At 35.3% G+C, this 26,826-nt stretch overlaps 2 protein-coding genes and 2 long non-coding RNA genes across 4 annotated transcripts; 1 reads left to right on the forward strand and 3 right to left on the reverse strand.

Moving 5' to 3' along the window:
- The first annotated feature begins 1,134 nt into the window (after positions 1-1,134).
- Positions 1,135-1,712, forward strand: LOC121240503. Its single transcript, XR_005935550.1, has 2 exons — positions 1,135-1,301; positions 1,399-1,712. It is a non-coding gene; the product is annotated as an uncharacterized LOC121240503 (long non-coding RNA).
- Positions 1,713-2,195: 483 nt separating this feature from the next.
- Positions 2,196-2,692, reverse strand: LOC121240504. Its single transcript, XR_005935551.1, has 2 exons — positions 2,644-2,692; positions 2,196-2,575 (listed from the first exon to the last, which is right to left on the reverse strand). It is a non-coding gene; the product is annotated as an uncharacterized LOC121240504 (long non-coding RNA).
- Positions 2,693-7,503: 4,811 nt separating this feature from the next.
- On the reverse strand, positions 7,504-9,784 carry LOC121240506 (ran-binding protein 1 homolog a-like). The gene is made up of 4 exons (XM_041137960.1): positions 9,501-9,784; positions 9,215-9,366; positions 8,993-9,118; positions 7,504-7,848 (listed from the first exon to the last, which is right to left on the reverse strand). Exons 1-4 carry the CDS (start codon positions 9,653-9,655, stop codon positions 7,619-7,621), a joined length of 663 nt encoding a protein of 220 aa, XP_040993894.1. The 5' UTR covers positions 9,656-9,784; the 3' UTR covers positions 7,504-7,618.
- Positions 9,785-10,436: 652 nt separating this feature from the next.
- LOC121240505 (clathrin heavy chain 1-like) lies at positions 10,437-23,665 on the reverse strand. The gene is made up of 30 exons (XM_041137959.1): positions 23,454-23,665; positions 23,133-23,337; positions 21,956-22,044; positions 21,752-21,830; positions 21,489-21,616; positions 20,995-21,093; positions 20,782-20,890; positions 20,511-20,590; positions 20,205-20,432; positions 20,058-20,123; positions 19,728-19,844; positions 19,383-19,580; positions 18,963-19,079; positions 18,744-18,803; positions 17,297-17,383; positions 16,965-17,048; positions 16,725-16,859; positions 16,575-16,637; positions 16,398-16,502; positions 16,204-16,316; positions 15,848-16,100; positions 15,575-15,711; positions 15,218-15,496; positions 14,121-15,123; positions 13,257-13,742; positions 12,923-13,093; positions 12,655-12,840; positions 12,088-12,210; positions 11,877-11,987; positions 10,437-10,972 (listed from the first exon to the last, which is right to left on the reverse strand). The coding sequence occupies exons 1-30, from the start codon at positions 23,508-23,510 to the stop codon at positions 10,823-10,825; spliced, it is 5,118 nt and encodes a 1,705-aa protein (XP_040993893.1). The 5' UTR covers positions 23,511-23,665; the 3' UTR covers positions 10,437-10,822.
- Positions 23,666-26,826: the final 3,161 nt, after the last annotated feature.

A 26,826-nucleotide genomic window follows, 5' to 3' on the forward strand; every position in this document is an offset into this window, starting at 1 on the left:
GTTATATATTATGCTTATCTTTTTTTAAATTATTTACTCATTATCTTTTTTATCATCATGGTATTATCATTTCATGATGTGATTTTAAATGATTAAAAATTATTAATTATGTTTTACATATGAGTCTATCATTTAATGATATACTAAAAAATGTTGAGGTGATAATCATAAAAAAATATGATAAGTAGATTTTTCTTAAAATTTATTTTAAAAAAAAATATTTTTTGGAGATTGAGATCCTCTGCTATTCCCGATTTATAAATCGTGACATGTTGATGGGTGACAAATGACTGTCACAAAAAAAACAACAGAATAATTGCATTATTGGAATCAAGTTATTTATTTGAAATTTAAGTTTAAAATAGAAGAAAGACGTATGAAGTAAGTTCAATATTATTTTCGATTGACCGGTTAAATTTATCACGTAGCATTAATTTCTTTATTTTTTTTTATACGGGTGGGATTTTTGAACCCAGGTTTTTTATTTAAAGAATTAAGTCATATTTCACCAGACTATCAGACTCTTGACATATTAATTTCTCTATCTTAAACCCAAAGACCAAAGAAGATCTTGAAATTCGAACAAAAATTTTAAAAACTTTATATATAATAATATATAATAATATATATATATATATAATATTACTGAAGTATTTTGGTAAGCATTGATACCAGAATTGTTAAACATGAGCCTACTACTCCAGCCACCCCTTTTTTCATTATTAAACCAGTTTCCTTTTTAACTGCTCTTAATATGCCCTATGATCCCTACACCAAACCTGTTAATTGTACTCAATATTACCATGCTTTCAAAATTGAGTACTTCAAAAAAATATAATATAAGTTTCACATTTACCTATTTTTTAAGAAAAATGATAAATTCATAACTATTTTACAACTATTTACAAGTCTAGAGAAAATAGAGAGTAATTTTGTAATATTATAATTTATTTTTAATAGAGTAGCATGATTTCATTGGTCTTTTAAAAATAAGTTGTAAAATAATTTTAGGTATATAATTACTATTTTTTTTTTAAAAATGCACGAAATTTGTATATTTAAAATTGTATCTACCATTATTTATATCAAATATGCTGATCCACACTGTGATGGCCCAATGACCACGCGCGTTTTTAAACCCGGCCCAGTTAAAATTGTAGGGCTTGCGTATAAATAACGCTAAGCCAACGCAATCCCACTTGTAACGCGGCCTTCGTTTTCCTCGACTGCGCAGAGTTATCTAGGGTTTTGGCAGGCGCAGGACAGGGTTTCTGTCTCACTGTGTCACCATGAGAGCCAAGGTAATAATCGAACTATGTCGAAATAATTTTCATTGTCAAAATAATTTCCACTGCGCTAAATTACAACGGTGGCCGTGTATTTCTTTTTTTCCCTCAGTGGAAGAAGAAGCGTATGAGGAGATTGAAGAGGAAGCGCCGAAAGATGAGGCAGAGATCCAAGTAGAAGCAGATCAACAGTGGGGTCATTTCTCACTCGAGTTCTTTACCTGCTTTAGGATCTTACTGTCTGTCTTTTCTGATTTCATAGCTGTCATTTACGTCTGCTTGAGGAAACATCTCGTAACGTTCTTTTTTTCTCAAGTTATATGTCCTGACGTAGTGATTGACTCTGTTGAGCTTTTGATTTTGCATTTATGAGACGGTTATGTGATATTGACGTTGCTAATGTATTTTGCTTAGGTTTGGTGGGTATTGTTTCTGTGAATGCGATTGGTTTGATTTATTAGTATCTTGACTCACTAGTTAACTGTGATGGCGTAAAAGTTAAAATATCTGCGCAAGTTTGTTTTGCCGGTTTTGATCCCTAGAGTCAGAGAGAGAGACACGTTTGAGGAACCATTTCAACTGATAGATAGTACTAGGTTGTATGTTAGGTTTAGGATCAATGTGAGGTTTGATGGGCTGGCATAAATTTTCATGTTGAGCCTACAAACAATCCGAATGGCTCTCTCCTGAAAGCATTTCTGTGCATTCTTTCGGTGTAAATCTAAGCAAGGAAAATAGAATGTCATTTGCAAGGAAAATATGATTTCCGCACATTTTATTTATTCACCTATTTTTTGGGGTTAAAGACTCCCTAGGCAGCCAAGGAAGGAATGGATCTCTAACATTTTTGAGTCATTAGTAATAGATCCCATGTAAAATGAATGGTAATATTTTTGCAGATGTAATGTGTACCAAAAAGATAGGAAGGATTCGCTTCATCAGCTTTAAGGTTACCAAGTTTGCCACAGCATTGATCGTGTATTATCATAGAGTTTGGTGCCCAGGTTGGCAATCAATGGAACTTATGTTTGTACTCAAGTTGGCAACCAATGGAACTTACCCTTGTCTAAAATATATACCCATATATGTAATCATTGAAAAACTAACATGAATAAACTAGTAAGGATACTTCACTTGCCAGTGGATTTATAATATAGCACTAAAAAGTTTCAATATTCTAACTTGTACGGGGTGTTTTGCAACGCATGCAATCATTTTTCACTATCCAATCAGGCCTTCTTTAATTTTTCAAATGCTTGTATAGCCTCTGCATCAAAACCACCTGCAAACTGAAGATTCTGATGGTTAGTAAGATAGATATTGAAGGGTGCCATTCATTTTTTGGAGTCCGTTGTACCTGGTGTACTCAATATGCATATCGAACTCCTTGAAGCTTAAGATTCTCTCCTTAAAGCTTAAGATTCTCTTCACATGGACATTCATCAGCCTGCAGTTCGTTAGCTATCCGTTTCATATATTCCCTTTCGAGCTTCAGTGAACTTAGTTTCATCTGCTAATAGTAAAAAGAGATAGGGTTTGCATTTATTATGATTGTTGGTTTTGGTAGAGGTGGAGTTATTTTCCAATATGAACTGCTGGCCGATCTGGAAACCCTAGTGTAGATTTCTGGTTAGAAATGCAGAAAAAAAATCTAGAATATCAAAATCAAAGGCATACTCTCATGTAGTTTGCATAGACAATCAGAGCAATCCCTGCAAGTCTGGATTGTGTGATATTTTTGTTGAAGTATACAATGAGTGGCTTAGTTTCATGAAGTTCAAAAGCTTTGAATACGAAATTGAATCCAGATATATTATATCTCTCTTTTAATTTTTGTAACTCTTAGCTCATCTTTTCTTTTATTTACACCTATCTTGATTAAATTGTGAGAAATATCCACGACAGATGCTTCATTGAATCCTTTGATTAGAATCATTCGAACTCCCCCCACCAAGCATTGTGCTAGTAAGTAACTTTCTGTGGCAAGACTGTTCAATTGGAAGATAGAATCATTGGGTTCTTGCTGCCCTATCGAGTTAGGAGGGTTCATCACCCTAATCTTGACCTGAAGCCCCCTTTCACCGGTAGATATGGCACGTTCCGAGTGATATCAAATAAACATGATTGAAAATGATTAAATTTAAGATACATATTGTTATCTCTCTCTCTCTCTCTCTCTCTATGTTCGGGAACTCTAGGACCTAGAAAAACATATTTAAAAGTTTTAGAAGACAGGTCTAAATCATGGGATAGACCTAACAGGGCTGGTGAAAAGTCAGGCTTCATTAGGCTTGAAGAAAGTACTAGTCCAAACATGCCCCTGAGAACTTAGCCCATAAGCTGGATAACAGAACCCGAATTATTCTCAACGACAGCACATTACAATCATCAGTTAGGACTTAGTATTCATGGTCACGTCCAAGCATTATTATATGGTTGATTAGTCAACCAGTTTTGAATAAAATGAAGAAAAAAAAATGATCTGTTTTCCACACAAAATATAAACAAAGATCCCACATCAATTATATTGGAACATATCAAAGCTAGCTTGGATCAGCTGGTTTTTATTTAGATTGTTTAATTTCTGATTGAGGATTTGGTGGGCGGCTATTGGCTGCACTGACCCTGGACCCCCATTCCTGCGACTCTTTGCTGGTATCATCTTTGTGCACAATCACTATGAAGCAGAAGCAGTCTTTCTTCCCTTAAGCTGTTTCAATTGCTTCAATAAGCTCCTCTTGGCAATAAACCTGATGAATGGATTAAGAATGTCAGTGACTAATTAACGCCCTTATAGTGAGATGATATGAAACAGTCTTAGATGAAAGTTGAATAAAATATTATTAGAATATTATTTTTTAATATTATTATTATTTTGAGATTTGAAAAAGTTGAATTGTTTATTATATTTTTTACAGAAATTTGAAAATTTTGTAATGATGAGATGAGATGAGATGAAACCGTTTCTATATCTAAACAGGGCCTAAGCTATACGTATGTATAAGAGATGTGAGTTTTGAGAGATTGTGGGTCATAACTATACCTCTATATATAGAGAGGGTGCTTTGCTACTCATCATCTCCACACAGTACCACACATCACACTTATTTTTATTTTTTTAATTTTAAATTAATTGAATTTTTCTATTCATCATTCAAACACAACACATTTGGTAAGAAAAAAATTAAATAAATAAAAAAAATATGATGTGTGGTGTGTGCGAATGATGAATAAAATTTTTCATATATTTATAGCCACGTTAATTGGTTTGCACAATAACCTAACAAAAAGAAGGTTTTAGTACTTCTCATCAGTGCAAACACAATTACCAGAAATCCAAGAGAAGTGGTTTGATTTGGATACTGAGATAATTTATGAATAGTAGTGAAATAATTTATGAATAGTAGTAAAATAATTTGAGTTAAGATGTTTATGAGGTTTTGAGAAAGGAGGGAGAAAAAATTGAATAAAAATATTACAAAATTAAAATATTGTTATAGTATAAATTTTTAATATTATTTTTGTTTTGAGATTTAAAAAAATTGAATTATTTTTTATATTTTGTTTGGAAGTTTGAGAAAGTACTAGTAATGATTAGATAATCATTAAATAAAAAGTCAAAAATTTGAAATTGAAAAGTGTTTATGTTTGTAGTGTTTAGATATTGAGATGAGATGAGATGAGATGAAAACATCTTGTTATCTAAAGCAGGCCTTAATTGTTTCCACTTTGTACTTAGTTCATGTGTTTCCTCCCAACAATATAATTTTGCTAAGAAAGAAATGAGGGCATATGAGGCTAATTAAGAAAAATACATGCATTTTCCCATGTTGGTTTAGGAATTGCTTAAATTGATTTGAGATGTACTCGATCGCTTCTATTTTCTGATTGAAACTGTTTGATGGAATGACAAAATTCATCTTATGAAATGAACAATTTGAATTTGATAAAAACTTTAAACATCACATTTATTAAATTATATATGGATACAACCAAGAGATCCATAACAACTCTGGCAAAAATCACACCCACTCATTGAGGGAATTGGTGAAGACGTCCACACTGCATCCGATCGAGTGAATCAAAGATAAATTGGTTTATACATGTTGTTTTCATGGTGGTCGGATTATTCCGGTGGCTAGGTTTACACCGAGTTTTGATAGCCGGCCACCCACTCAACATTTATACGGTTCATTATAAATACGAAATTTGTCAATATAGTTTTTTTAAGTTCATATCTTATATATAAATACCAAACATAGATTTTAAGATCTAAACATAATTAAGAACTATATAACTGCAAAAATAAAGTTATAAATTACTGAGTTCGTTATTTCTGAAAATAATAAATTAGCAGAAAACTTATTGTAACATTAATAAAAATGGAGTAATGGTACGTACAATCGTGGCGTGCATAAGTGCCGCACAATCGTTTTAAAAAAAGTGAGATTTAATATTAAAAAATTAATTTTTTTCATGTAGATCTCATATTTATTTATTTTTTTCAAAGAAATTGTGTGGTACTTACACACTCTACAACTACAAATATAAAAATGCATGTCAATAATATGATCAAGCTCGGGTTGTAATCAAATATAGATAAAACGAAGTCTATAAGATATATGAGCAATATTACACAACATCCCCAACCTCCACACTATATTTTTTAAAATTTTAAAATTTTAAAATTTTAATTTTTTTTTGAGTTTATTTTTTTAAAATTAATTCAATTCTTCTATTCATTATTCATATATTAAATATTTGATAAAAGAAAAAAATAATAAAAATTAAAAAAAAATGTGGTGTTTGAAAATTGTGTGAATAGTAAAAAATTATGTAGATTTTTTCATCTTATATATATAATTTTTTAAGAGCTTCGCTTCTATTAACTCACGTCATCTGATCTTGCATTCAATAATTGTTAATCAACTCAATTAAGTTTAAAAGAGTTTTAAGAGTTCAAACTAATCGTATGGAAGTTTGGAACACTTTGCCATCTTTTTTTTTATATATATATATATATAATGAGAAATAATACTTGCTGTCATGAGTATGTGTAAATACTGCACAATCATTTAAAAAAAACAAAGAAATACAGAATTTACATGAAAAAATTAATTAATTTTTTAATAATAGATCTCTTTTTTTCAAAGCGAGTACTACACGACACTTGCACTCCACGACTGTATGCTTACATATCTTTCCTTTATATCTATTTTTTACAGTTAATAATAAAAGAAAAACCAAATTTAGAAAACTCTACAATAAAGTGATAAACAAAACTAATAATTAATAATTTGTCACGACTAGTAACAAGCATTCAATAAAAAGCTAGCTTGACTTCAAGCCCTCTTACAAATAAAACTTGTCATTAACTCTAATATCTATTACTTATATAATTTTAAAATATCTTCTTTGTTTTATATTAAGCCATCTATCTAACTATTCTTGTAATTAAACTTATTTTTTAAATAGTCTTAAAAGCATTTTTTTTTTAATTGCAAGCAAGTTATTGCTTTTTACTCTTATTGACAAAAGACCCTTGATTTTCTATTCTATTTTATTTATTTATCCAACTCTCAACCTCTTGCTCTTTTGCTCCCTCTCATGCATGCATCTCATCTGCATCTCATCTCATCTCATCTCATCTCTATCCAGGTCTTAACTAAAGCTTTTCAATCTACCATCCAGTTTGCTTTTCTCCTCCCTCTCATGCATCTCATGATCTCTATCTACATCTAAGTTTTTTCAATCTACCATCCGTTCTTTTAAATCTGCAACCAAGCATGTTGAGCTTTCAGAATGAGCCCACTGTCGAACAAACCTGCAGTTTCTTTTGGGTAACAAGCCTTATAGATCGTTTGTCCAAATTATAATAACTTTCCACAATTTCTGGTAGAAATGGGTTTGTAGCTTTGGTCACAAGTAAATGAACTAAAACTTCAAGAAAATTGATTGACAACAAGACAACCTTTAGTTCAGACTCTGCAGAAAACAAGAGATTATACCCCAGCAAAACTCTCAATGTTTATAATAGCTCTTTCCTACAGCAGCTCCTGAGCTTAATGACCCGGAGCAGCATACAACGTAAATAAAAGTGTAGAAAAAAAACCCAAATCGCAAAAACACAACCCCTCAAATAAGCAATCAAGAAACAAAGTTCGACCAAATGTTGAAAGGGACTCCAACTGAAGGACGCACAGGACGAACCAAATCATGCCCATAAATCACAATCCAATAAATTGCATCGTTTAATACATGGATGGGAAAAAGGTCAGCCAACCAACCTCATCATATTGCCAGGTATTAATGTCATTAAAATCACATCCTCTTCAAGTGGAGGAAGCAGGCTCCTCATCTTTCTTCTCAGTTTTTTCTAAATCACTTTTAGTTTCCTTTTCAGCTGCAACGGGCACCTCTTCCTCTGCTTTATCCTCAGTTTTCTTTTCTTCAACGCTCAACTTCTCAAGAAGCCCAGCAGCTACAGATGCATCTTTGTTTTCCTCTGTCTTCTTTTGGGATTCAGCAACTTCTTGAAACTTCTCCATGAAGGATTTGCAATCTAATACAAAGGAAACATTAATAGTCTAAGTTAAGAGAAAATTTTCCTCAAAACAGATTTAGTCATCAAGAGAACTTAATAACAACAATAAAAAGAGGCACAACAGACTATATACTATTTTTTTCTACGCTATAGGAGATTAACAGTGATCAGGGCACCCAGCCAACGGTAAATGGAAGGCAGGGAATTTTTTGCACAAAAATATACTTTAGAATGAGATTGTTGCAGGAAATTATCATAAATACATGGAGTTGACTGCAGAACATACTAGTTGGCTAAAGCAGTACTCTACTGTCAATTCAGAATTGATCATCTGTAAATATGTAATAATACTTTCTTGAATCTAGTACAACTAGGAATCTGCAGGAAACGAACCATTTTCTCACACATATGGTTGTCAAGTACAAAGAGATGTCATTCTTATGCAACAAATAAGAATAAAATAATAAATAAGTTTGGGAAAATTAAAAAATAAATAAATAAGTTTGAGGATGATTGACCTTCAGATTTTGTATCTTCATGCATGAATTTACAGCAGGCAGTTCTTAGCCTTGTTTAGCAAACAAGTAATATCCAAAACATTGCTCCCCAAACTATATTTTGTCACTTCATCAGCATTACTTAACCACAAAATTTTCAGAAAATCAAACCATGCCAAGTGTAAAATACAATCAGAGACTTAAAGCAATATGTAACTTCTTTTTTTATGAATACAAACCAATATGAAACTTAACCCTTAATTTGAAACCCATATTGAATATAATCTTAGAAATGAGACTTCTATTTCAATAACATAACCCTCAAGCAATTTGAGATCATATTGGCTAAATCAAAGGAAAACAGGGTGTGATAGTGAAAAATTACAATTCAGACACTTGAGATCATATTTTCATTCCAAGTCATTTCTAGGGGCAATCAAAATCTCTAACTTCATAAAGTTTTCGATCACTTGTGCAACACAAACGTGAAAGGTTACAGTGCATAAAATCGTTTCCTGACGCCTACATAAATCATATGGCAATAAGAAAACCATGTGAGTTCATTCAAATTATTAGAACTAACATATACTGACCAAAAATCTTCAACACTCACAAAAGTAAAATATACTATAGTCTGTCGCTCAGTTAAGGAGATCAAGACTCACTCTCAATAGAAGCAAATCTAATGCAGAAAAGCTCGTCCTTCAATTCACCATCGGCAAAATCAGTGGCGTGCCAGACACACGACTTCTCGTTTCCAGCGTGTTCCTGCACCGACATTGTCGGAAGAACTGGAAGAAAAAGTACAGAAGCCCGCGTCAGACTGGAAGAGAAAAAAACTAACCCTAGATCAAAAAATAAAGAAAATAATTACAAAGGTAACAGACCGAGATGGTTGGCGCAGATCTTGAGGGTCTTGGACTGTCTCATAACGAGGCGAACCTTTGCGGTCTCCTTATGCTTGAGGAGCTTGACGGTACCAGCGCCTCTCTCCTTCCACTGATTACCATCTTTATCGAAACGGTAGAGCTTCGATTTCCTACAGATGATTTTAAGAAAACACATCACCGAAATCAAATCAAGAACCGAATCAAAGTATAGAAAAAAAAAAAAAAAAAAAAAACTAGAGTTGGTTGGAAGAACAAGGGAGGATATATAAAATGAAAATCGTACAGATCCAGGATGGGCTCTTCGTTCTCCTCTCCGGTGGAGACTGCGACCTCCTCGAGCTTGACGATCGGGGCTACCTGAGCGCCGGTGTCCTCATCCTCGTTGGCGGGAGCTTCCTCGTCCTCTCTGTGCTCGTGCTCGGGTTCGGTGCTCGCCATCTTCTTTCTTTCTTTCTTTCTTCTAGAAAATGAGAGAGAGAGAGAGAGAGGAGAGAGAGAGGGGCTGGGAATTCGGCCGCTGGCAAGGGAATTAGAGAGGTTTTATACCACCAGAGTGAGCGCACCAACAGCGTATAAAAGCGTCAGGTTTACGCATTATAAAAAGAGTAATTAATTGTGCACTATTTCGACGCTTTTAATTCAACAAATGACATAATTTAATTTTAAAATTTATTTTTTAAATGTGTTTGGTTTAAAAATATTTAAATAAAATTATTGAATTGAGAATAGTACAAATTTTATTTTTTAATAATTAATTATGATTTTATATTAATGAATACAAAAAATTAAACCGAATCTAAATTTATAATTTCAAACAATTTATCAAATAATCTTATTTATTTACACTCTTGAAAATTACTGTTGGAAATTCGGGCAAATTCAAATTTAGAAGAATGTCTGGGGCTAGAAGAATTAGGGATACCTATTTTCTTCTACTTTTCTCATAATTGAATGAAGAAATGATGTTTTTCTTCTCATATATTATTTTTTAATTTTCCAGTCATGTCTTATTTTTTCCCTAACTAGATTCCTTTATTGAGAAAATGAGCGATTAGGGTTGCATCAGTGTTTGAAGTTTCTGTGATTTTAATTGGAAATTTGACTTGGGTTCCGCTTAACATGACATTAGTGGAGAAAGCCATATTTATTTAAAATTTTGAGAAAATTGATGATTTGAGAAAGAAAATAGATGCATAGAATTAAAAAAAAAATGAACGGAAAATCAATAATGAAATTCAATTAAAAAAAAAAATAAGCTTTACTACAAGGAAGTAGTGCCTACAAAATTTTCTAAGCCCTAATTGGGAACCCGAAATGCATGTCTTTAAAACAAAACAAAGATAGCGTTGAAGATAGAAAAGAAACCTATACACGAGGTAGGCTTGGTCACACCCATTACAGGAATGGAGCTTTTGTTTATGCAACCCAAAGAATCTTCAAAAGAACGAAAACCACATAAAAGATGTACTGGCAAGAGCGAGAGAGTATCCGACTGGCACGACGGCTTTAAGTTTCTACCGTTCTTTAGAACTGGAAATAGTAAACAGGAAATCCCGAACTGGCTACTACAAGTGGTACTCACATTTATCTTCAGCAACACAGATATCAGTAAGTGGGGCCCATTGGTGGCATACCGAAAGCTGGCATCGGAGGCATCCCCATCCCGCCCATTGGTGGTGGTGGAGCAAAACCTCCACCCATTCCTGGCATTGGTGGTGCCGGCAAAGCAAGAGGCAGCAACTGGGCATACATGTTCTGCAGATAATGGAAACAGAAAATCAGTCTTTTCATTGCTATTATCATTATTTGACTCAGGTGCAACTAAAGTACTACATCTAAGCAACGGTAGCATTTATATTATTTGTCAAATAGCAAAATAATTCATCAGGACAACTTAAATTCCGAGTATTTAACTAATTCCTCGTCAATTTCATAGTGACAAGGCCTAAAAAGTGGTCCTACAATCAGATCAAGGCAGCCAAAGCCGACCAACCACCAGGAGGTGCTTTTACCAAGAGATATCAAACTTATAAAAACCATCATGGTACATGTAAGTATTTTTGTTTCTGATCAGGATGAACTCTAGGCCAAGATATTGACAGAACAAAAGGTGCCCAAGTAGAGCTGAGCACCGACCCCTCAGGTCGGTAGACAGTTTTTTCTACTGACTTAGGGGTCAGCTATCAAAGCAAACCCCATTTGGTAGGTCGACAGTCAGGCTACCGAACAGCCAAGCCGGGAAGAGAAAAACACAATACATAACAACCAAAAAAACCCAAAAAGCCATGTCTTTTCTTCCCTCTTGTACGAGTAAAAAAAAAAAAAAGGAAGCAGAACCAATAATACATCACCACCACCACCTTCAGAATTCCTAAATAACAAAAACATGAAAGAATTCTTTAAGGGCATCCTCCAATTATTCTGGTCCATCACGTGGGATATTTCAGGTATACCAAGTTACCAACCCCCTAAACCCGACACTTGAGCCAATAATGTTGGGTTCCCTTAACCACCGACTAGGAGAGAGGAAAAGCCTTCCAACCAAGTCTGTTTGGGTCAGTTAGTTTGGGCAAACCTGATGAGCACCCCTATCCAACCACAATTTCCAGGCACAGAACAGTGCTCCTTAATGACACAAAAGGATGGTGAATAGCCATACCTGCTGAGCAACCAAGTCCTTCTCCTCCTCCTCTTTAGCCTTCACCTCATTTAAAGCTTCAAGTTTGTACTTGACAAGATCATCTACCTTGCTTGTGTACTCTCGAATAAACTTTAAAAAAATAATTATAAAAATTGGATGTTAGGAAAAGCAAACACTTAACAGAAGAAGAACAAGAAGAAAAAAATGGTGTCAGACATAAAAAGGTTACCTGCAAGAGGTATGGAAAGGCAAAATCAATCATATTGTTCATCCATGCAAGCTCAAGAGCAACGTCTGGCCGAATTAAATCATAGCAAACAAAGAGGCACGATGCAAAACACTCTTTCTTTCCCTGCATATACACATAAGGACGCATATTACAAAAGAACACGGCAGTTTTCAAATGTGAACCTAAACTTCAAGTAAACGCATCTGGAAAAAGACATAAAACAGAAAGTAGGAGAAGATTTGCCCCCCTCCCCAAGAAAAGACATACCCCCCAAGCCCGCAAGCCACCCCAAAACAAAGATCTGATGTAACCAAGCAAAAAGAATGGTAAAATGACAGCAAGAGCAAAGGGAACATCTATTCCAGATATTTAAAAAAAAAAGGGTTGACTACAGCTCATAATTTTTCAATATTCTAATCCCAACATCAAAATCTAGAAAAAAAAATCCAGAAGGTGGGGAAGGTGAGGAGACCAAGTATGTGTCAATGGTATGTGGGCATGTAATTGACTCCTTGCTTTGTTTTAGAACCATGTACCATCATAAACCAATAAAGCTTTAAAACAAACCTGCTCAATGAAATATACAAGCAACTCCTCTGAAAGTTCACGGTTACCAGACTGTGAACATGTTTCCATGGCATCCTTGTAAAGATTATCTTTCTTTGACAATGCAATAGACTGCTTCCATCTTCCTGCTTTCTTATAAATATAAGATGCAACACGCCTCATCTCAAGAAGCTCATGTTTCTCAGTCTGCACAATTTTCTCATTCAAAATGGGTTAGTGTTAATTCCACCATCAAAAAGTTACAGTAATTAAAAGATTTTAACCTCACCTTCTGTGCAAGGCCTATCTGATCAAAATTATCATGCAGATCGATTGATTCACGTAATCTGTCATAGTCCTCCTCCTCCATATAAATCTCATTCAAAGCTTCATTTACAGCAGCAACATTGTTGCTCTGAACTGCAACCATGTATGGCTTCACAAGACGAAGGTGACCAGCCTGACACCCAAAAGGATACCAAACAGAAGAAGAAATTACAGACAACATTTCCCAACTAAAAATCACCTCCCTACGAGGAGGGGATGAGGGACCGGGGGGCGGGGAGGGGGGGGGGGGGGGGTTGTGTTAGTATTAGTAATGACATCATACGCAATATTCATACCTTCCGCATTATATCCACTACGCGGGTGTGGTCCACACGAAGCGCAAGCACATTGAGAAGGTCATTGATAAGATCAGGATGTTCTTGCAAGTAGAAATGCACAGCCCTATAGTAGAGCTCAACACTTGCAACTTTGACTGTCACATCCTTGAATTGCATGTGGTCCCATGCTTCTGGGGAGTGGTTCATTATGGTGGTTGCAGCATTGTCAAACTCATCATACTGGATGTACAAATAAGTTAACTCCTTCCAATGCTGCTGTTCATCACAAGCTCGTATGAGCTTTGGAATGTTCAGACGGGTTGAGAACAATTTGATGTGCTCCATAAGCTTTTCGTGACGATATCTTGCATATAGAACTCCCAATTCAGTAAAGATACCCATATGTGCACGTTCCAACCCAAGTCCACTCTCCATGAGAGAAATGAGCTCATTAAAGCATCCCCGGTTCTGGTAATACTCGCTTACCTCTTCCAGATCATCCACCTTAAATAACAAAACACATAATTAAGTAGTAAAACAAAAAACAGAATTCTAAAATGCGCAACCAACTAGTTATATTCTACAACAGCGGACCAAAAGTAGAGGTGCCACCCCAGGAATGTGCACATCCTGGGGGTCCACAAGGACCAAAGCTGTATTCAATCACAGAAGAGAGAGAAGGGGGGTCTGAAATTTGCATCATGTAGTAGAATATAACAACAGTGAAATTCACTACAGATTTCCCTCAATTTTGTAAACATCTTGTACCTGAGTTGTTCAAAGATTTGCGCCAGTGTGGCCAAACACTCATACAAAACCATATAATGACTATTATAAACAAGAAGACACAAACATTATATGTACTCCAAACATGAATGGCACCTGTATGATGATGTTCAGACCACATATCTGAGCCAAGCGGAATTCCTCAGCATCAACACAGGCAAAGCAAACTTCTTTCCATGTTTTAGAGCTGTTGGCTTTCCGAGCTGCATCCACAGCACTTTGAAACTGTTTTAACTTCACCAGAGTAACTGCCAGCTTAGCCCAGTTAGAAATAAATGCATATATGATCTTTGCTGCCTCATAGAGGGCTTCATCATATAAGCGGTCTCCAACATTCTGGAGATTGGCAACATTTGGCATGAGAATGAACTCTTCAATGTCACTGAGCCGATCAATCTTAGCATAAGCATAAATGAGTTCACTGTCCACCTTGGGCTCTTTGGTCTTTTGTCTAACCATTAGAAGGTACCTTACCAAGTCAGGGTACACGCTTACATCCTCAGCAGCCCTTATGACATCTAAAAATTCAGTGGCATCATCTGCACGGATAAATGACTCGATAGCATCACTCACTAACCCCTCTCGTAGTTGAGCCTTGGCCACTTGGCTCCAAACGGCATCTTCTTCTACCCGGAATGCAAACTCTACAGCTCTTTCAATGCTACGAATATTATCCAAGAGAACATTCACAGCCTGAACATTCAAATTGAACTTTTTAAAGATGGCAAATGCTTCTTCATACAATTGAGCTTCCACAGCCACCTCCCCAACAGCGGGTCCATCGAAATTGTCCAACCTATTAATATAATCCATAACTCTTGTTGGGTCAGCTTTTATGGCAGTGAGGATCAGCAGATTCTGAAGATTAAAGTTGCCACTAAATGCAGAATTTTGGAGCACAATCTTCTCAAGAAGCTCAATTAGTTCATGTGGAAGATCTGCTGTCATAAAAGCCTTTACAGCTGCTGACACTTGCTCAGGACTATTGCTTTCAGGCAAAGCGGTAGACACAACTTGGTCAATTATCTGTCTTCTGTACTCATTTTCAGGATCAAGAACTTTCTCCCAGAGCTCACCATCCATCCTTTCCACCACATATCTAATGGAAAAAACAATAGATAAATGTAACAAGCATGCTGAATAGAAGTTCTAGGATGTAGGTTATATCTAGAAAGAAGTAACAATGTACAAACCTGGCCTGCAGTTTAAACAAGGAATTTTTATTTGTGACGTTTATAAGTTCATCATCACATTGCCCTCTGCGGTACGCAACAACCGCAAGAGTTGGATCCCTTTTCTCACAATATTTTCCCACAACACGAGAATCATAGTATGGGTTGGTAGTAAGAAAATGCTCTGGGTTATTGTTGCTGTCTATGATGATTTTACCCAGAGCATTGTGAACATGTACATCTTGGCTTCCCTCACTCACAAGATGCTCTAAGAACTGAGTCAGCAAGCGGAGACGGTTCCTACCAAAATGGAAAATCAACGGTTAAACAAAATCAAAATGATTATGAAAACAGGGCATGAATGAGGAAACAGCGCACCTCTTCTCACATTCCTCCACTAGGGGTTCAACAGGAAGAAGAGAACGGACAGAAAGAATTAGACCTTTGATGAAATCTTCAGGGCACTCGTCATCTAACAGCTGCCCTACAACTAGAGGAGCATTGCCTGGATTGACCTATCAAGCAGACCAAGGACTATAATTCTCTCCTTGATATTGACTCAGCTTTAAAAGAAATAACAAAAATAAAAGTCACAGAAAATATTCGTACACATGTCCATGTGTGTGTAACATGAACTTGTCAAATATTTACCTTTTGAACATAACCTTCAATATATCGAAGCATGTTATTTGTGTACAGGTAATGGGTGAGATCAGGAACAAAACCAAAGCGATCACAGACATTAATCAGAGGACGTGCATCTGGAAGCTTGGCTTCCATCAGAAAGTTCTTTGTCTTTTCAGCATCATAAAAGTTTGATTCCCGAGTCACACGCTCTACCTCCTTAATTTGGCCAGTTTTTGCAGCAGCTTCAATGTACTTGAAGTGGATATCAGGATCCTCACTATAGCAAAAGAAATGAAAAGTAAAGAAAAAATTGCCACCCCACATATATAGGCACCTAAGGTCGGTATTTCTCTTTTCTTTCAGCATAAAGAGGTTATTACCTGGAGCTCAAATATGACCCTAAGAAAAAATACAATCCTTCGTAAGACTTGAATTGATCAAAAAGTTTTATGCATGCCTCAACACCCAACTGATCAGCATATTCTTTGGCCGTCTGCATAGAAAGTATTCCGGTAAGCCTCATTCTTAGAAACGTCAGTTACAGCAATACTTATTGAAAGAAAAACTAGTTCACCTGCACAATTATCTGAAGATTGCCTCTAAGATTGACCACCAGAAGATCTTTCATGCACTCAAGAGCCCATTCTTTGGAAAGAGTTCCAAAGAACTCAACAAGAGACTGTAGAGCACCAAGTGATTAGAAAATTTCAAATATTCACTTTTGACCAAGTATGAGCACTTGAGACCAAACCTGTGGTTCAATTGCATGTGTGTTCACAATGACACGTTTAATATCAGGCAACTCAGTATAGTGCTGCACAATGAAAAAAGAATGTCAGAACAGGAGAGAATTCATTATCATTGAAGAATTTGGTTATCAAAGTTCAAGAGGGGGTTGTACCTGTAGAGCCCGCAAATATAAACCAGCTTTTTCACAAAGCTGCGCAATACGTGGGCGGTCATAATGACTGAACATGCCATTCGCTAATATAGCATCTGCAACATTTGGAAATGTCACAAGATTAATTTCCAGAACCTGAAAAGAATAGAAGATAAAACTGATATAAGCAAAGACATGAAAGAAATTATAAAATAACACAATAAGCTATTAAGAAATCAATTACAATAAGGAAAACTGAACCTTTGTTTGAAGGTGTCCATGTTCAGGTAGATTGGGCTTCAGCACGTCCAACAAGAAAGCTGTTGCCTCACGGATTAAGTTCCTCTGAACAACAGAATCCTTAGTAATGAAAAGTCTAAGGTTGATAATTCCTAGTTTAAATCAACAATGATAATACAATAATTTTCTCGTGGTTGAAAATCTGATCATGCCAAACTGAGGTTCAAAAAATGAAGAATAGGAAAATAGCCTGCTATCTCTCCCTTCATATTCAATATATATTTTTATCTTGGAAAGATAAACATAGAATCATAAACTATTAAAATGAAAAATGAAGAAAACCCTAATTGAACCTGAAGAAACAGATCAGTTATCGTGTTATAGTCAATTGGGCAGCCTCCCTCCATTTGAGACATCATCAATGCAAAATTAACAGCCCCTGCAATCAAGAAAGTTGCAAATCATCTAATATAAAAAAACACAGAAAAGATCAGGCAGGTATGTGCAACACAACTACACGTTCAACATTTTTTAAACAAGACTTGCTATTTGCTAGGAGTTGTGACAAGAACAAAACTGTGCTTTGAGTCATAAGGGAATGAGATATATTTCTACGAGAAGCGGAAGATACAGTTGACTTCAAATTTTCTTGTTTTCCTAATTAGGATGTTATTTTTAAGTTGGATGGAACACTTACAAAAATATGTTGCACCCAGGGGCGGAACTAGGATTTGGTGCGTGGGGGAGCGATTAGTAAAGTGTGTCGTATGTATGGGTGAACAGTAACCGACATTTAAGGTAGCAAAGTGTGTCACTGATATTTAACATTAACCATATAAGGTTATTATCTAGGGACAAACTAAATTATTAAAACCACCCATCTAAACCTCTTACTTGAGCTCCATCAAACCCAAGTGAAAGATAAAAATTAAAATAGAAATAGCCATGTAAGATTTTTTGAAGCAAATGATAAAAATTAAGTAAACAAAGATAAATTTTTTTGTTGAATCTAAGATTGAATATTGTAAAGTCTCTATAATATAGATAGAAATAGCTATGTGAGATTTGTTGCATTCACTCCTAATTGTTAACTCGATGGTAGTTATATATATAATATATATGTACTTATTAACAAAACTAATCCAAACAAGCTAGCTAGTAGAAGACTTAAAAGGAAAAGTGTAACTAAATAGGAAAAATGAGGTTGTAAATTTACCAAATAGCTTATAAAAAGATACCAAGATATTTTATTGCCACTTATGAGATGTGGAAAAAAAAAAAAAAAAAAAAAAAGAGAATGTGAGATTTTATTAATGACAAAAAATAGGTGTAATTATGAAAAAATTATTAAAAAACTAGAACAAACCTAAACAACTAAGTACTAAATGAGATTTTTGAACGTGTTTTTTTTTTTTGGGGGGGGGGGGGGGGGGGGGGGGGGGGGAGGGGGTGAATTATCTTTATATTAGGATTTCTTTGAAAAAACCATATATTACACCATATTTTTGAAATTTTTTTTTTTTTTTTTTTGGGGGGGGGGGGGGGGGGGGGGGGGGGGGGGCGAATTATCTTTATATTAGGATATCTTTGAAAAAACCATACACTAAACCATATTTTTGAAAAAATTTGGGGGGCTATCCACCAACGTAGGTCCGCCCCTGGTTGCACCCAACTTAAAAATAATGTTGGGTGGAACACTGACAAGAAAATGTTGCACCCAACTTAAAAATAATATCCATTAGGTAAACGAAAAAAAAAAAAAAAAAGCCTTGGATTTTCTTTGCAAAATAATCCACACACCTGGGGGTCCGATCGCAAAATTGTTTGTAGAAGGAACAAATAATCAGGTGTGTACCCAACCTGCATTGGTAAGGAAAACCATCAGTATGATGACCATCAACATGTACTGATTTATAAATTGTACTACAATGATATGATAAAAGTCAACTATATAGCTATCAGTTTACAAATAATAACTATTCCTGAAATAACATTTGAAGATTCTGATTTCGAAATCACCTGCTTTGAATATATTAAAATCTTGTCAAACTCCCGCCTCTCAGCAAATGCAGCGACAACTTTTGGAGTTGCCCTAGCTTTTATATATATCTTCAGCGCAAGATCATTATCCACAGTCTGCAAAATGAACCATTTGAAGATATTACAACTATCAAAAATATAAAATGGATGACTAAAAAGACCCAACTAAACAGGCAAACTGCAAAAGATCCAAGGAGACAACTTCCATTTATAAGTGAAAATACTAATGTGATTTTCAAAAGTTAATATGTTCCTATAAAAACCATGAATCCTAACCTACCCTAGCCAATGAGCAAACATACAAGCTTTGCCAGCTTGAATAATTCTTGAAAACTTGTAAACAAGTTGCAACGCATAAGGTGTTACAGAAAAGAGTCAGAAAAAAAGTTCCACACAAACCTTCACAAGATCTCCAAGTTCCTCACTACATTCCAGCTTGTCCTCTGCCAACCAATTCTCTAAAAGATTCTTCTTATTCTGATTTACAACAAGGCGTGACAACTCCAACGATTCAAAAGCATTGAGTTTTCCTCTCGTTAACAGGGTTCCAAAGTACTGCAACAATGGCGGTGTTTGCCCTGCTTGCACAGGAACACTCTATAACAAATGAACACAAGCACATTAAAACCATGCCACAAAGTCACATGAAAATCTTACAGAAGAAGAAGCATCTTGCTCTCAGGAACTTATCAGAAGTGAGAATTATGCAAAATCTGACCAAACATGCCAAACTGAAATACACACCTGAAATTTAGAAACGGTATCAGGGGTACGGAGTATTCCCTGAGGAGATTCTGCAGCAAGCTCTGCAGCCTCCTTATACTTAGTCTGAGTGAACAACTCCTGAAATCGCTGGATAACCTAAGCATAACGAACCAAACAAAAGTCAAGTATGAAGGACTCAGACCTCGGTCGTATCACCAATGATAGCTCAAAAGCAAAACCAGTATCATAAAATTAAATCACAACCACCATTAATTTACCAGCTTTTACTCCAAGCACACTAAATATGCCCCATGACAGCTCAACAGCAAACAATTATGAGAAATAAAATCAAAATAAATGTTAATTTACCATCTTGTCTGCACCCGGAAGGTTTCCTCTTTTCGCAAGATTAACAGCAAGTTCCAAATTTTTCAACTGCAAACCTCAAAAACAATAGTTCAAAATACAATATTATTTTGTTCTGGAAGCCAAAAGAGGGAAAATTTATAAGCATACCGATTCACTGACAAATTCTACAATGGTTTGTTCATTTACAGTGGCAAGCAACACCTGTCCTCGTCTATTGATGGCATAAAAACCCCCAACAGATGAAGCTTCTGTTGTCAAAAATATAGGATCTGGACTAATTCGATTTCTATACACTGCAGCAGCCGTCTCTAGGTCATACACGAAAAGAAGTCCAAGCTTCGTGATCACGTATATTAAACCATATTTTTGTGATATCTGCCACACAAAGGATAGCAGCTTAATTTCTGATATGCCTACACAGGACTAAGAAATTTAGTAAGAGACACTACTGACCTGCATTGACACAGGAAAGTCATCCGCGAAGTCTGGAGGAAAGAATAGATCTGCTTGTTTCTTGGTAAATGACGGTTTGCCTGAGAACACAAATCCATAATCAGTACAGGAAGGCATGATAGACAGAATCAAAAAACGTTAGGCTTTTTGAAAATCGAGTGCTTGTAGTTTTGTATGGCATGCAAAGCATGCATCTGATAAACCATTCGTAGTAGTAACAAAAAAGCTAGCATGAACTTCTATGTTTAGGTAGATGCTAATGTTCACGGACCTGACTGGGCACCGAGTTCAATAATATGCAGCTTTGATGTAACCTGTCCAGCATTCAAGGTCTTCGAGGCAAAACAAATTAGAATTGAAGGATTTTCATTCCCTGCAACCTGTATATAACATGAAGATGAAGATTTTGCAGTACCAATCAGCACCATAACACCATAATGAATATTAATAATAAAGCCCATATGAAAACAAAGGAGAATCATACTTTAAATGTGGCAAACGATGCAGCATGTGCTTCTAGAGCTTGACTACGTTGCTGATCCACAGAGAAAAGCTGCATACTTCCTTTGACCAGTTGTGGCCTCTATGGACAAAATTTTAAAAATAGGAAATATATCAATGCTGATGATATTGCCTGAACAGGTAGTTTTCTCACAGGTACGTGCAAAATAAAACACACACAACACTGCCACTTAGCATAAAACAATACACTAAAGGGAAAACTGCAATAGTAGGAACAAAATTTTTATCTATCATAAGAGAATAAAATGCAAAATTATGACCATGTTTGACCATTCAAGCAATAATTTGAGATAAGCACAGTATGTGTGACTCCACATTTTAAAGATATATAATATAAACAGGTAAATGGCATAACTCTTTTAAGTGAAGAGCACAGAATACAAAGATACACGCATATAAAAAAGAAAACATTGACAATACATACCATAGACTACAAATAAGGATAGGACAGCTTACCTCCTGTGAACCAGGAGCAATTCCAATCAAAATCAACCACTTTTCCGTAGGATCACACCGATAGTTGATTATTTGATTGTTTGCCAAATTAGCAGTTCGCTCAAACATCTTCAAGGGCTCAGAATCACCTAAAATACCAGATGCACCAAGAATGATATATGAAACAATAGCCGCAGTGAGAGAGCATGGTGCGGAAGGGCAATCATTAAAATAAAGCAAAAAAAAGGGTAAACAACGTGATCAAGAAGAGTTAAATGTCTTGCCTTCAATCGACCAATGATATACTGAGGTCTGTGTCACAAGACCTAGCATCTTGGGGGTGATCCATTTCCAAAAGACTATCTATTCATTCAAAGAGGAAACCACATGACTTAATACTGTTTAGCAAATTCAAAGTCATAGCACAGTGCAGGTTAAAAAGTGATGTCAAACACTTGGAATATGCTTGAACAGAACAAAATCGTCACCTGCTCAGGCATCTGATGCGACTTGACCTTTGCTTTTAGTTCAATGTTGAATATTTGTAAATGATCCTGAGTAGTTCCCGCAACTTGAGCTTCAATCAAATATTGTTATTCATTAGCCTAACATTGTTATTACTACTTCGTAGAACTGGATCCAGCACTGATTTATGGGACAAGTTTTAAAAAGAAAAATATGAACCATACAGAGTACACATATTGCTACCCTTTTCCAAACAAAGAACACTAAACCACAGCAATAACATCAATCCGTACCATAATCTCAAGTTTGCACTTGGCAAAATAAAATCCAATTGTGTCAACAGCTGATTAGCAAAATGATTGTTATTTCAATGCACAATGCATGAGATATCCCTATGAAGATAAATAATATCTTTAATGACAAAACTCAGGTTAGCTTCCGTTTAACAAAATCAGTGTTTTAATGGTAAAATAAAAAAAAATATATTAAGATTCATCTACCTTGAGGGCCTCATTACATATAGGTTGTTTGTATAAAATCTATTCATTTCGATGAGCCTTAAATTTTTTATATGGACACTCATTTTCATCACAGTATTTAATACAACTCAGAATGTCAAAAAGTCTAATAAACTTCAGTAGAATAGTAAAACTATACGTTATATTTCTAAATTTACAAGGATAAGCTCCTCTAGATTTTCTAGGATAACTCCACGTTGGGGTTCTTAAAGTTCAAACAGTCTTTTCGTAAATTAAAGTTGTTCAGTTTTGTCATCACGACATTATGGTTAAAATTCTACATTATTAGCAAGTACCATCGGACGATCCATCATTTTTTCCATTGCATTTAAAGAACAACTTTAGAACAATTAATTTAAAATAATTAATAAGATTTTAATACCCCGCCGAATAATGGCAGATCTGATCAACTAAAAAACACGAATGCAAGAGTCAATTCCGATCTGCAATCTAGAAGTTTTTTTTTTTTTGATAAAGCAATCTAGAAGTTGACATATAACAAACAAGCAAACTTTACGCAAAGTCTTGCTCTACAATTTCTGCATTATCTCCATACTACAAATTCTACCGCGGGAACGTAATCTTCAGTGCCAGTACACTAAAATGACAATAAAGAAAAGAAAACTGTAAATGAGAAAACGGAATTCACAATTCACAATTCAGGGGGTACATATTTCCGCACCTTTAAGAGCGAGAATTCGGGAATTGGGGTTCATCAATGCGGAGTCGGCGGTGATGGGTCGCCTCAAGGGCTGCATGGGCATGTTCATGTCGACGATCACCACGCTGTTCTGCGGCGCCGTCTCCCTCACGCAGATGTACTTGTCCGACTCCATGGTCACGTGCGTGAACGTGATGAACTGCGGGTTAATCCCAATGCTCGGTAACTGCAACAACCACGAAAACAAAAAATAAATCAAAAGTCCAGTCGAATCCCACACTCACAGACACAGTCGTAAGCACAATAGGATCTAGAGAGAGTTGATGGCACGGGGGGATTTACCGTTAAGGTCTCTTTCATGGTGATGGGGGCATTGCCGGCCGGCATGGGGGCAGCCATGGCGGCGTAGATCGGTGGGAATGACCCTCACAGAGAGAGAGAGAGAGAGAGAGAGATGCAGATCTAGGAAGGAGGAGAAGGAGAGGGAGGGTCGTGCGGTGGAAGTGGCTCTTCTGCGTGTTTCTTGAAGAGAATTTGGGAAATGAAGCTGTGAAGAGGTTGTACATTTTTATTTTTATTTTTTATTATTATTATTTTTTTTTAAGGTTTTTATTCAAATATTCAAATATTGTTCAATTGTCAATGTCAAGGGCAGCTACTATTCTTCTTCATGTTATACTATAATTAAACACATATATTTTATTTAACTTTTTAACTTTAATATCTTTTAATATATTATTTTTTTTTATGATTAGTCTGATCTTCACTATTGCTGATACTTCTCGATTACAGTTTGGACTAATTTCAAAAGACTTCGAAATATTTGACGGCCTACTAATTCAACATATTTGTCTATTTTCAGCAACAAAGATCATGTCTGAAAGGTCTGGTAGTGGCGAGTTCGATGATCTGGTGCCTATGTCGAAAGAGCTGCCGAAAGGGGTGGCACATTTGTCTACCAATTTCGGTAGACTTCTTGACACAGGGTCTGGTAATGGCGAGTTCGATGATCTGGTGCTTGTATCGAGAAGAGCTGCCAAAAGGGGTGGCATGTAAGAACCATGCGAGATAATTTTTGCAAAATCATGACTTTCCTTTGAATGATTTTTTACTTGTGAATATGTTTGTGCACGTGTGTCTCTCGGGAGTTGCCAGAAAGCTATATATCTATCTTTTTCGATTTTGAAGAAAGCAAAATAAAATTAAGAAAAAAAAAATCTTGATAGATAAGGTGGGTGAATGGAGGAATGAGAGAATGAGAGGGAGGGAGGAGGGGGGAGGGAGGAGTTTTCCAACGAAAATCAGATCTGAAACTCTTATTTTTTGTGGTGGGAGGGGGGGGGGGTGGGGAGAGACACTTAGGATTTTTTTTTTAATTGTCGAGCTCTTCTACCTACAAGCGAATTCGTGGATCAATCTGTTCATCAATATTGACGTGGAATATTTTTTCAGATGTTAATTAAAAGAGAGAGACCATTTTATTAAAGTCTATATTTCTACCTCAGCATTGGTGTGTATATTAGTGCACAAATCTGCTTACAGCTAAATTTTTTCCTTAATTTTCCTAATTCGGACACATTGGACACATTTAAGTTTTAAAACCAAACAAACATAACACAATATATATATATATATATATATATATATATATCTATTTTGGATATGCTATTAAACTATTAAAAATAAGATTTTAGATTCTCTATTAGCTATGAATTTGTATTTTAAAAAAAAGTATATTTACGATTCGAACCCTCTAAGGGCAAGTTTCAACACTTTGAAATATTTCATAATTTTATAAAAATATTAATAAAATAGTTTATAAATAGTAATGAAATGATTCAAGTTAAGATATTTTATTAGATTTTGAGAAATGATAGAGACAAAATTGAATAAAATATGATAAAATTAAAAAAAATACTTAAATATAATTTTTTTAATTTGAAAAAATTACATTATTTTTTGTATTTTGTTTTGAAGTTTGAAATATTTATATTAGGTTTTGTATTTGGATAATGATTAGATATAAAAGTTAAAATTTTAAATGAAAATTGTTTTGTATTTGAGTGATGTTTGGAAAAAAAATTATAAAAATTTTTGAAAATATATAAAAATATCTAAGAATATCTCGTTATCCAAACAAGTCCTAAATTGATGAAATCACTAACCTAACATTACTTCAATTACATGAGAATTTTATTTTAAACAAGCTTTTTCAAAAATTCTTAATGAGTCAAAATAAGATATTTTACTTAATTGGAAAGCTTTAAGACCAATCAAGCAAATCCAATTGCACTGAGAAGATACAGAAGAGTGTGAAAGCACATAAATGATAAATCACTATTACAACCTATGTGCCAAAATGATATATGCAAATAATATCTAAAGTAAATTAAACATACATATATAGTTAATTTTTTGAAGGGCATGCACAGCCCTTTCTCATTGGCATATAAAAAATTATAAGAAATATTATCGTTATAAAGAGATATCAGAAAAATAAATCTATAGAGTTGGTTTCCTTGAATTAAGTTGTTTGTGGTCGAAATAAAAAAGTCTCCTCTCTAGTATAGCCCTTAAGCGATTCTAGAGGTGGTGTTCTGAGTTTTCCAGTGAGTTTGAGTGCTAGTTCTCCAGTAAGTACGATGGAAGATTTGGAAGTTCGATGGAAATAACTATGCCTCTCAGCGGAGGAGGTGGTGGTTCTCGAGTTTCCTTCTAGGGAGGACGAGGAAGTGCAACATAAGGGTGAGCGTAGTCTTATTGTGAAAGTACATAGTGATCGTGTTGTTGGGAAGGATCTTATATTGAATAAGATGGTCAAAATTTGGAGGATTAGCAAAAGAGCTATGTTCCAAGAGGTGGATAAGAATGTCTTCGTAGTGACTTTTGCACACATGCAGACAAGGATAGAATTTCAGAAGGACGGCCATGGCTCTTTGATAATATGTTGTTTCCCATTCGTCCTTATGATGGTAGGCTACAACCTGCTCAGATTAAGTTCAAAACTGAGATTTTTTTGTTACAATTGCATAATTTTCCTTTGGGGAAGATGACAAAGGGGTGTGGTGAGCAGATAGGTGCCTATGTTGGCAAGGTTTTAGATGTGGATGTAGCAGACGATGGCGCAGTGTGTGGGAGATTTCTTCGAGTGAAAATTGATTTGCCTCTTTTTAAACTTGTTGCTCGTGGGAGATTCATTCATTCTACGAGTAGGAAGTTATGGGTGCCTTTTCAATATGAGAAACTGTCAGGGGCTTGGGAACTCCCGAACAGTTCAAAACCTTTGCTCCTTAGTAAAGGCTAAAGTGCCCGAGGTGGTATTTGTTATGGAAACTAATTAATTTGTTCAACATGCAAGATTCATTGCAAAAAAAGCAAGATATGAGAATTGTCTCGAGGTGGATGCTATTGGTAGAAGTGGTGGCCTTATGCTTATGTGGAAGCAGGATCTAAATATCGAGTTGCTCAATTTCTCTAGTAGGCACATCAATGTCATTATTGCTTGTGGTGAGAATAAATGGCTGCTTACATGTTTTTATGGTCACCCAGAAGTCAGTCAAAGGAGAAGACCTTGGGACTTATTAAAATCTTTTAAACATGTTCTATCAGGCTGGTATGTCATTGGAGACATTAATGAGATTCTGTCCAATGATGAGAAGGTGAGAGGCAGTGTGAGAAGTGAAAGTCAAATGGAGTTGTTTAGACAAGTCTTAGA

Source organism: Juglans microcarpa x Juglans regia, chromosome 7S (assembly GCF_004785595.1).
Source record: "Juglans microcarpa x Juglans regia isolate MS1-56 chromosome 7S, Jm3101_v1.0, whole genome shotgun sequence".
Taxonomy (NCBI): domain Eukaryota; kingdom Viridiplantae; phylum Streptophyta; class Magnoliopsida; order Fagales; family Juglandaceae; genus Juglans; species Juglans microcarpa x Juglans regia.